This window comes from Macadamia integrifolia, chromosome 6 (assembly GCF_013358625.1).
Source record: "Macadamia integrifolia cultivar HAES 741 chromosome 6, SCU_Mint_v3, whole genome shotgun sequence".
Classification (NCBI taxonomy): Eukaryota; Viridiplantae; Streptophyta; class Magnoliopsida; order Proteales; family Proteaceae; genus Macadamia; species Macadamia integrifolia.
In genome coordinates, this window is record NC_056562.1 from 21,361,232 (window position 1) to 21,373,271 (window position 12,040).

Genomic DNA, 12,040 nt, shown 5'->3' on the forward strand with positions numbered 1-12,040 from the left:
GGTTGGAAGTAAAATAGTGATCCCCAAATTTAGTAAGTAGAGACAGAAACAATTGTGAACTTAAACGAAATACCATTGTCTCATAGCCAATGAGCATTTACTAGTCTCTATCACCCCTATTATAAGATAGAGACTTCTAACAAAATTATTTTCATGAAAAAAAAGAAAATTGATCAAATGAAATGTGAGTTATATGCATCATCCGTTTATTATATTTAAATCAATACGTGTGTCTATTTATTATTAGTTATAAAGCATATGATTATTCCTTTTTATTATCAATTAATTCATTTATTAATATTTTATTTATTTATTTATTTATTCATTTGGACGGCCTAGCTGCCTTTAAGGCAGAAGGTGACGAGAAGAGAGTCAAAAGACCCAAAATCATAAACTTCTAGAAGCCTACATTCTATTGGTAAGACAGCAACCGACTATGCTGCCATTTTTTTTTAATGAATAATATAAAAAAAAATTAAGATAAAATATTAATTACATTGTTATAAATTTGTTGAAGAAATATTTTGTATGGGGGAATGCGGTCTTACTCATATGCAAGGGCCAATGGAAATACACGAGAAAACATCTATAAAGATGCCATTTTTCATTTCATGAAAAGTGAGCCAGTCATTTCACCCTCATATGTCTGATAGAGGAACGACACTTCCCCACAGGAACCCTTTTCCCAAACTTATTTATGCAAATTGCAAACTCATCTTCCACCCACTCCTCCTAGCCCTAGAATATAGCCAGTGCAACTCTACTAGAGTTGTCTATTATCTCTACTAGAAGTTGTCTTTTATTGATTAATGGATTAAATGAATCTCGAGAGAATCTTCCCTAAAAGACAGTGTGGTCACTACATCAGTGTAGGGGTCAATGGGAATACTAGTAGAAGTATTAATATGAGCAAGATTTTCACTTTTTATAAGAGGCTGGATAATCATTTCGTCCCCACTTTATCTGAATGTAGAGGCCAAGCTGCCTTTTAGACTTCTTTTTTTTTCATGAATATTTTATATTATATATAAAAAAAATAAAGAATTAACCAAATGAAAAACCGGCTACGTGCGTTCTCTCTCTCTCTCTCTTATTATAATAAAAAAATAAGCTATACTTCTCAATTCTTATTGGTCCAACTAGTAATTGAAATATGTGTTTCAACTATAGAATTCCAAGATATAAGCCTGCGTATATTCGGATGATCTACTAATTAACCTTAAAAAGAGAAAGCATCCTCTTGCAACATCCTATTACTAATATGGAGCAAGTCAATGTAATGAGTATCTTATTAATATTTACAAATTCAAATTTCTAGATTTTTTGTGGAATCAAAATTGATTACAAATCCTACTGGCTTGGTTCATGATCCTGATCATGTGCTGCATTAATCATTAAACCTCAACGTATGATGTGCCTTTGATGCATTCTGTAAAAAAAACCTTCCAAAGCTAGACAATAAGATAGTGGTGGGGGTTCATGCAGACTAGGTTTAAAAAACACTAACATGCATGTTTATGGTCCCATGTATTTGTTGCATTCCTAAAAAAATGCATGAATTGAGAAAATAGTCTCATTAAGGCTATGTTTGTTTGGTTAGGGAAGAAAAAAAAATTGAAAGAACTAATTGTTTGTTCGGCAAGGGATCACTGATCGAAAGAAATAATTTTTTTTCTTACACAAAGAGGATAGAGTCCTTATATGTCGCATTTAATGCACTTTTTATGTGGAATGATTACTCACATTAAATATTATATTATATAATTTTTAGGAATAAATCAAGGTGCGAAACAATAAGGTTACAATCTTTTTGTTTTTTTATATTACTTTTTTGCTAAAATAAGATTGTTGGTTACAATCTTGTTGTAATCAGCCTTGATTACAATATTTTCTCTATGGGAATAACTTATTGTCACCCAAGTGATGAACTAACAAGCTGTAATATTACATTTTTTTCCTGCTGTATATATGCACCCCTTATATGCCTATGCAACTATTACATTTAAACCCAATGCAGACTGCCTAGAGAATCACTTAATGTTGCGACCGATCATTAAGGTAAGTTATCTTGTTTGATTGGTAGAAATTTTGCATATTATTCTACGGTCGCAATTTTGCATATTATTCTACGGTTGTGAAGTTCCATGATTTAACATGTCATTGAAGAATATTAATTAGTGGATTATCTATATTGGTCCCTCATAGTGAACATAATTTATACTGCTTTCAAAGCCTTCTATTTTTGTTGGAAATGATTCTTTTGGATGGACGTAGAGTGGACATTTCCTTTACCATCAAAGATATTGATAAAATTAAAATGGAGAAGTATTTCCCATGGGGGAGTGAGGTACCTATGCCTCTGCAAGGGCCAATGGGAACATATTAAAAAAACGTCCACAAAAAACATCTTTTTCCATTTCATTCCCCTGGTGTTTGGGTGCAGAGTCACATTCCCCTCCAAAAACATTTTCTAACAGAGGAGTCATTTTTTTTTTTTTTTAAAAAAAAAAAAAGAAAAAAACTTATTGAGGGAAAATATTAAAGCAAATTCTGCTACCCACTGTTGGGTTAAATATAAATATTAATATTTTTTAAAATAAATTAAAAGCCAAATGGAAAGAAAAAAGATATAATGAGAAGGAACTGAAAACCCATCAAGAAGATGAACAACAACAATAAAGCAAAAACAAAAAAAATAAATCACAAGCAAAACCTAACCAATCTTCACCAAACCAAGCCAAACCAAATCAAAATCACAGTCTCAATCATGGTTTCTAGTATAGGTCTGTGATCAATCGTATTGGATCGGTATTGATTGAGACCGATCTCTGATCTGATATCGATCCGGATCAATTATCCGGATCGTTTCAGTGGTAAATCAGGAAAAAGATGGTATTTTTTATAAAAATGGGGGGTAAAATAGACCGATCCCATCCGATCTGGATCAATATTGGCAGAGACCGATACCAATACCGATACCATCCCCTAAATCCTTGGTGTCAAAAGAGGACAAACAAGCAAAGTACTGACGCAAGAGCCAATCAAGGATTAGGATCCGGTGCTGGAGAGGTATCAATGAGGGTTTTGCTTCACTGTTTCTCTCTCTCTCTCTCTCTCTCTCTCTCTCTCTCTTGTTTTCTCTTTCCAATTTTTTCTTTCCTATGCCTATTCGGCTTTCTGTTCTTGTTTTCTGTCTTCTCTCTCGTCATTGGCACTGATGCAGGCCAGCTCCTTGGGGCTAGCCGATTGCATCTCAAGGAGTTTCAATATTCTTATTCTGATAGTTCATAAGAAGAGGATATCGATTTTGTTTTAGTTGAACAAGAAGATATGATTTTGGGAAGGAATCAACTTGTGCGTGTGTTAGAGGCATTGTTCTCTTCCTTCCTATATTTTAGAGAGTAACTGGTTGAAATATCCAAAAGATAGAGGTCACACTTTCCTATTTGTGAGGGAGTAGCTCGCCATTATTTTAGAAGCAAAAAAGACGTGCATTATCTTTGAAGAGTTGGCCAAACCGTGCGAGATCCTCAATCCTACTATTTTGGAACGTGAGATCATCTATTGTAGAAGTAAGAACTTGCCACCTAAGTAAGGATTCAAATCGTCCAAGCTTGGCAGCAAAGGGGGACGGTTTTTGGGATCATTATTTTAATTTCTTTATTTTGATATTTAGATTTGATATTTTATGTGTCAAGGATCCTATCAGGGTTACCTTGATTGGAATAACTTTTCTACTCTTGGATTTTTTTTTTCTAATTGTAAGGGAGTGGAATTATTGAAGTGAATTAAAATATGGAGTTTTTCCATTTTTATTGAAGTCTAAAAGAACTTCTCCCTTCTCAAGCCTTGGAGAGCTTGAAGACATGTCTAAAAGAACTTGTTGAAATAACCTAGAGGGGTGTGAATAGATTATATTAGTGGAATTTTAATTCTTTTCAAGATTAGCCCAAATGTAATTGCAAATAAAAAAATGCGAAATGAAAGTAAATGATTCACAATCACATGACACAAGAATTTATAATGGTTCGACTCAATCGAGTGTAGTCCACTCCCTACAAGAATCCTCTTGTAAGGTATTCCACTAGTTCTCCCTTTCAGTACAGTAGGTAGTGTAGAAACCTTTACAATCTTTTCAGGATAAGAGAATCCGTACAAATCTCCTTTAGGTAGTGAAATACCTTTACAATCCCCTTTCGTGGTAGAGAGGCACCAAAACTCTTTTAAGAATACGAGGATCCTTACACAATCCTAAGTACAGTCTAAGAAGATGTAAAACAGTAAATGAGAGAGTGGAATAAGAGAGTTACCTCTGGTGTGGTGCAATAAATGAGTATGAAATGTATGAATGCACCTTATAAGTCTTCTCTTTGTACTTGACTTGCACAGTGAGAATATGTAGAAGACTTGATGAAGACTTGAGCTTTTTCTTCTTGAAAAGTGAGAACCAAATTGCTCAAGTGATGTAGATTGCATTTGACTCTTAAAGCTCTTTTGAATGCTCTCTAATGCTTAGGAATAGTTCATTGTTCATTGAGAACATCTTAGGTATTTATAGGAGAGATTAAGAGAGCTTTTTAGGCAGGAAATTAGGTCATAACGGTCATATATCGGCCATGCTGGTCAATCGGATGTGACCGTTAGAGCCAAAAAATAGCTATTGGGGAGATTTATTTTGGGCTTGGCCTGTTGACCGCCTATGGTCTCTAATTGTGCTGATCGATCGGTTCATTTTTTTGGTCAACCACCATGTGATTCTGCCAGTGCCAGTCGACCAGGGATCTGGGCCGGTTGACCACCCTTGACTGGGGCACTTTTGGCAGACTGAACAGCTGTCAGTAAATTGACCATAACTTAATGGTATGACCTCGGATTGATCTTAAACCAGCTGCATTAGAATCATGACTCGATTTCCTACAATTTTTGTGAGGGTCCAACTCATGATACTAACATTTTGAATACCCAAAATGCCCTTGATTCAGGTTCAAGTGTTTTTCACAGAAAACACAAGTCTTGGTATTCTATCATGTTCACCTCCACCTATGGTCAATCTAACATGACGACATGCAATGTATGAGTGCGTGGACAATATAAATCAAGATGGTACAAGTTACATGACACGGACAACTATATCCTAGAGGTCTTCGTCTAGTCTTGATACTTGGATCTTCATCTTGGTGCTCCCACTCTTAATACTTCATCTTCATGTCTTATTATTGGAGTTCTTGACTTGACGTCTCCAAGTAGCTTTGAGTCTTCTTCTTCTTACTAAATCACACCTAGTAGAAAGTTAAGATTACGGGTTTGTTTGTTATTACCAAAACACAAATAGGAGTGTGGGCATTTCCCCAACACTTGTATCATGCCGGCTGAGCACACCCCACCCTATATTGTTCTTGGGAGAGTACAATAGTCAGTTCAACGCTTTCAACATTGCATCAAACACCCATGGTTTAAGAACTCGGTACAGGAATGGGATCAGTTAAGGACAATATCAATCTGGATCAGTCAGGAACAGATAGAAATACCCCTACTTTCAATTAAAAAACTATTTTTTGGAGTACCTTTCATCTGTATCATCTGTATCAATCCATTGATACGATATTGATCAAGAATCAAGATCAGTCAAGCCAATTCCCATTCAATCTGATCTGACATCTCTCCGGTATGTGCTGAAGTGGATCCAAATCCACCAATAACAAAAGGAAAAGAGAGATTAGGGGGGGGGGGGGGCAGGGGTGAGGAGAGGAGGGAAGTAGAATGAGGAGTACATAGAAAGGGCCTTCTACATGTGGAGCCATATGCCTATTTCTTTCAAAATGCTGGTTTTCTCGCAGGCCTTTTCACTCCTCGTGGGAATGGTAGGTTAAGTCTTCATTCTTGAGGGAAAAAAAATTGAGGTTGAAAATCAAAATCTGGGATTACTTCCCCATTTTCAGCATTGCCGTTAGCAGTGAAGGAGATCTCCTACTCCACCAGAGAACAAAATTAATTAAATCCAAATCTTGGCCTTTTCACGGCATCCACCCTAACTTTAGTCTGAACAGAATTAGGGAGAGATGGGAGAATCATTGAGACACCACTTTTCTCTACCTCCTTAGCTAGACAATTTGTTATAGACTGGCTTCTCTGAAGCAATGAGTTAGCTTCCATTGAATTCCTTAAAAGTATGGTTGAGACTATCTTCCAAAGTTGAGAAATGGACCGAGAAAACAATTCTTGAGTCTGAAAGGACTAATATCACAACAGAAAGAACTTCATATAAAGAGGATTGAGATGACTATGAAAGGGTCCAAATAAGAGCTTTATGAATTTACATACGCTCTTACATATGTAGCTTGATGGTATGAAAAGAAAGGGCAAAGTTTAGAAACCACTTGGACATAGGGCTGCAAAAAAAATTGGATAAATCTTGGTCGAGGTCAAATAATATATATGCAATGTCAAGGAATATTTGTCCAAGTAGGCCCAGACCATACCCGAATTTCAGATACCATCTGATGTCCATGTTTGAATGTCGATATTTAAGTCATCTGACTAGGTTTGTCTTCTTGTGGGGGGTGGGGGGGAGGATCTCTCCAATTGCTGGGGCATCCAACGACTAGGAGAACTGTGGGGTACGTGTCCTGGTCCACCCAACTATCATATGCATGTTGGGCCTACAACGCGGCTGGAGAGGATCTAAGACCGAGGAGAGAATCTCTATAATATTGCAATCATATTTTGAATTATTTTACAACCTCGATAGATTTTCTTAAATAATAACCACTAACATACTCCGCTTATTTAATTATTTGTGTCTTACTTCTCTACCCCTCCACACTCTCCCTCATTTATGGTTCTAAAACACAGATCTTTTAGTTGGAGATGAATGCTCAAATATGAGAAAGAAAACAAGCGAACAATCAGAAACAACATGAGGAAATTAACGTGAGTCAGCTTGAATAACTATATTTGAAGCTGATTTTGAAGCCGTAGTGGAAGGTATCATGAGAGCTAAAGAGTTGAACGTCCCTGCATTATGGACTGAATTTGACTCTGCAGCTATTGTCAGTTCAATCCATGAGAATCAGATTCCATAGTGTATGCTCCAAAAATGGTTGTATATTCAGCCTCATCTTAAGTCCATCCCCAGGAAAATCACACATTGTTTTAAGGAGGCAAACCCCATTGCAGATTTCCTGGCTAAGAAAGCTGCAAAATTGGGTGTCTCGAGTACAATGGTTGACTTTCCTCTCGTTATTTCAAAAGAGATTGTAGATGATGCTATGTCAAGACCCAGATTCAAACTCTGCTAGATGCTGGTTGGGATCCTTGCTAATGGCAATGCTGAAGGTGGGGTAAGACCCTTCCATTCTAGTGGGTCAGTTTGATTTCCTCTGACAATTCTTTTGATTGTGATTCTGTTTCTTGTTTCTCCTTTTATTCTTTTTTAATAACACTATTCTTTTAGCATAAAAGAATCATGAATAGATATATCCATCCAAGAGAATCAGAAATGTTTCACTAAGTCAGAAAAACTCTCTACACCACTCTCCACCTCACAGTATAATCCTTCTTGCTTGTCTCTAAGGTTGGTATGGTGCCTCTTAGGATCTTGCTAATTTGGTATTTTATATGCCTTTTTTTAATATAAACTTAATTATTATATTAAAATGTGTGAAAACTTAACATTGAATGACTTAAACTTATCATGTATATGTTAATCAGTTTAAAGATTTACTTAAACAATCTACCTTTAATTTAAATCTTTTAATTAAAATATTATCAATTTTAAAGTCAAAACCGAACTATTTATTAAATGATTTCATGGTTTCTATGTAAACAGCTTAGTTCGATTTTGATAATTGATTAATCAAGAGGCCCATAGGGAATCACTTGGGGACAGGAGTTCCCATGCCTTTTTAGCAAGTATAGAGAGATTCATGTTGGTGGTTAACCAAAATTTTAAACCACCTGACTTTTTAGTGCGACAGATGGAATGCCAACTAATTGTGGTAACCAATGACTTGTCACCACTTGACCAAGAAGATATTCGGCTGTTTTCCAACTGAAGAATCGAGGTCTTTCAAAAATGAAGATAGTAATTAGAAGCAAACATTTCTTTTCAATTTTGAAAACCTTAATTAACAATACTATAGAGTCTTTCGACATAGGTTACAAATAACAGTATGCAGAAAAGAAGAATCCACAATCATGTGTCCCATTTATAAATAATATATAGAAAGCATAGACCTGATCATACATATACTAATTTGGTCAACAATTACAATTAATGGGGGGGGGGTGAGGAATATTATTATTATTGGTAGAAAGCAATTTTATTGCCAAGGGGAGCATGAAAACTCTATGTAGGGGATGAGGAATTAGTAGGAGGGGATGAGGAATTAGTAGGAGGGGTTGTGGAATTATTAGGAGGGGTTGAGGAACTATTGGCAGGGGGTGAGGAAGTATTAGGAGGGGTTGTGGAATTATTAGGAGGGGGTGAGGAAGTATTAGGAGGGGTTGTGGAATTATTAGGAGGGGGTGAGGAAGTATTAGGAGGGGTTGTGGAATTATTAGGAGGGGGTGAGGAATTATTAGGAGGGGTTGTGGAACTATTAGCAGGGGCTGAGGAATTACTAGGAGGGGTTGAGGAATGATTACAACTAGGTGGAGGGGGAGGAGCGGAATAATCTGCATTAGTGTATCGACATGATGTCCTAATCTCTCCTAATGGAGCAGTAAGGACATTTACATCTCCCAATTTGATCATGGCAATACCCAATTGTCCAGTATATAGTGTATTACTGTTGGCAAATTGCTGAACTGTTCCATTAGTTCGAGTGTCCAGATCTATCTCTTGGTCGATACCTAGAAGTCCTTTGCCCTTTTGTATTTGCATGAAGAAGGAGTTGTCAACAGTGTTTGCACTGAGAGAGTTTTGATCCAGATTGGCAAAGTTATCATCTGTTGAATTCTGAGGACAAGTTGACTTTAATGAGTTAAGGAGAGCTTCATCCATGGTTGGATCTGCCATTCCTGTGTTGTTGAAATTGTAGAGACGATCTTTGAAGGAAGAACAATGTGCGACTCCTACTGTGTGAGCACCTGCACGAAAAAAAATTATTTAAAATCTTAAAGTATTAGGTGGAGAGAGCTCCTCAAGTATATGAAGACACCAATGACCTAAACAAATTGATGTATCTCACTATTGTAGTTTTTGTTGACTCTCTTTTTTATTGCCAGTTCGGCTCCCAAATCTGGGGAGCTATCCATAGGTTGTGCTCTCCCTCAAGAAATCCTAGGAAGAGGGTAGAGTTGGAGGCTCAATAGATGGAGAGATCATTTAAGGGAGACCATATAGGATGAATTGTCAAGTTAGCATTTTATTGTGCTGTTGATCACATTTGGAAGGAAAGACATTTTTGAATCTTTCGGAATAAGACAAGCATTAGACAAATCATTGTCAATAGTATATGCTCAAATGTGGAGGAACGATGTTAAACTATCACTCCAAGGGCCAAAAACCCCTTAAAATCAAGTCCCCGAGGGGAATTGGGGTGTTCAGCCTATATGATCTTCTAGACAATATCCTGCAATGGTCTTGGTTTCTTGTCCTCCCTTGGGGTTTCCTTCTTGGGCTTGGTCATCTGGGGTCCTCGTTTTCCCCTATTTTTCTTTTGTAGTTTTGCTGTTGTAATGGGGCTACCTCCATTGTCGGGATAGCTCTCTTGTAATTATATATATATATATATATATCTTTCTATTCTATTAAATTTGATCTTATCTATTAAAAAAACAAAAAAGCAAAAAAATTGATGTAAGACTATAGCTCGACAACTAGAGATGTAAGCGGATCAAATATGGATCAAATGTAATTCCTATTTTTGACTATCCGTTCACATCCCTAACTTGCGTAAACCAGACCTTCCTCCCCTGGCAGATACAATTCACTCTCAATTCATGTCTCTCGATCAGTTGTCTTAGCTCTTTTGTTCATTCTTTAGAACCTTACAAATCTTCAAGAACCTTCAAGACCGTTAGCTACTAAATATATTATAATTAGTTGGATATATTTTTGAATCAGGTAGTTATTTTTTGGATTATCATTATCTGAATTCGGATCCAGATAATCCTAAAATTATAGGGTTGCAAAGCAAATTCGGATTTTTGACTATTCATTTACATCCCCATCGATAACTCGCAACACTATTGTCTTGTTTCTGACAATGATCTTTCTGTAGGTTGGGAGCTTGTTGTTTCTCTAATCATTTTATTTGTTTAGTGCAAAAATAAATTTCTTAAGTTCAACAAGGTATATATTAATAATAAAAAAAAATAATAATATACGAAGAGTTTTTCTAGATATTCCTAGACCAAAACTATTACAAAATTAGCATTACCTGAACGCCTCTCTACCTACAACAAAATAAAATAATTGAAGTAACGAAACCAAAAACAATGTGAAGAATTTAAGTACCAATGAGGGCAACCATGTCTGAAACTTCAATTCCCAGAGCTGAAAATGCTGCAATTGAGTCCCCGACTGAAATGTCAGCAGCAGGGAGGAGAAGCACAGCTTCAGTTATATTGGAATGTTGTCCATCCCTTCTCCCCAATGTTACATTGTAGTAGTCACCTCCACCCTGCATATACACAATCCCCAGTATAAATACATGTTCCAAGGCCTATTTTGTTCTACCCCATCATCAGAGTAGGATAAGAGTTCCACCCAAACCCAAGCAAGGGTAGACTAAAGCCCATTTAGAAATAACATGGGCACAAGCACTGTTATCAACTCTAGTTAACTAAACAGAAAGAGCAAAGTACAAGAGATTGTAAGTAGAGGTAATGAAACATCCAAAAGGCCCTCATCAATTGCAGTCTTTAGCCCCAATCTGATAGCCAAAGCTTCCTTAACAACTGCTGAGTTAGGGAAAGCCATCTTTTGGGCTATCATATGAAGAAAAAAAGATAAAAATAAGTTGCTTACCAACACAACAGCTTCTCTAGCAGCCATGATAATTATATCAGCACAAGAAACAACACCAGGGCATTTATCCTCGACATCGGATTTCGCTTTGTCGATTACATCATAACCTCTCACGGTTAGGTTAGGAGGTGCATTCTTCTCAGTTTTATTGCCATCTAGGAGTATTGATGCATCACATCCCTAATCATTTAACGACGAGTGAATTGCGAGCAAAATCACTTAAAAGAAAGGCACAAACTCAAAGAAGATGGTAAATATATATAGAAGCTATTATAGATAGCTTCTAAATTGATGAGTGCTATTAGTTCTTACCCTGACAAAACAATCATGGAATTGCATACGTATGAGTGCAGGGCTAGTGGTTGCATCTAACGCATATTGTGAGGCTATAGAACTTTTGACAATGTCCTCCACATCTGTTTTATTGTCTGGACATTTGCCCTTGTAGTAGCCCATCTGCAGATCAGAACACAAACAAGTGTAGTTTATTAAAACTACTAAGCTAAGCCCATATGCTACTATTGCCAAAGACTTCATTTTCTTTCTTCTCTCTGGAACTGATTTGAGATGATGAGGTACATCTCCCTCTCCTCTCCCTTTCTGATTTATAGGGCTTAGAAGGAGTGTCTTCTACTGCTTCAATTCCTTTGTCCAGCTTAAATGAAAGTGGAATGAAATATCTTAATCTCCTCGTGGAACCATAGAAACTTAAACAAAATCAATTTACATCTAATCTCACGGTGAAGCTTTGTCAAATTGATTTATTAAATAATCAGTTTCTGAGTTTCTTAACGTTCATAAATTCTAAAAATTATGTGTTTCATTTTCAATGGCTGTAAGTATTTCCACAACCATGCACGTACTATACGTTTCTATGGCCCAAAACCCTTTTTAATGAAAATTTGAGAATCATTAATTATCTACTTAATCTTTGCACATTCTTAGCTGCATGCATGGTGCCTAGAGCTGGCAATGCCCTTTTGGCTTTAATAAACTAGTGACCTTTTTTTTTTTTCAAGTGGTCCTATCTTTCAAGGACTGCATAAGCAGCTGACCAAAGGTAAA

General features: G+C 36.5%; 1 protein-coding gene across 1 annotated transcript; it reads right to left on the reverse strand.

The window, feature by feature from the left end:
* Positions 1-8,128: 8,128 nt before the first annotated feature.
* On the reverse strand, positions 8,129-11,536 carry LOC122080856 (peroxidase 28-like). Its single transcript, XM_042647727.1, has 4 exons — positions 11,288-11,536; positions 10,976-11,155; positions 10,463-10,628; positions 8,129-9,090 (listed from the first exon to the last, which is right to left on the reverse strand). Exons 1-4 carry the CDS (start codon positions 11,510-11,512, stop codon positions 8,348-8,350), a joined length of 1,314 nt encoding a protein of 437 aa, XP_042503661.1. The 5' UTR covers positions 11,513-11,536; the 3' UTR covers positions 8,129-8,347.
* Between the last annotated feature and the right edge of the window lie 504 nt (positions 11,537-12,040).

Bases quoted from the DNA above. Each gene is read 5' to 3' on its own strand.
- LOC122080856 (XM_042647727.1), bottom strand. From the start codon at position 11,512: ATGAAGTCTTTGGCAATAGTAGCATATGGGCTTAGCTTAGTAGTTTTA. The intron at 11,156-11,287 runs GTAAGAACTAAT...TTAAATGATTAG, and splicing joins TCCATGATTGTTTTGTCAGG to GGATGTGATGCATCAATACT. The intron at 9,091-10,462 runs GTACTTAAATTC...TTTTTCGTGCAG, and splicing joins AGACATGGTTGCCCTCATTG to GTGCTCACACAGTAGGAGTC.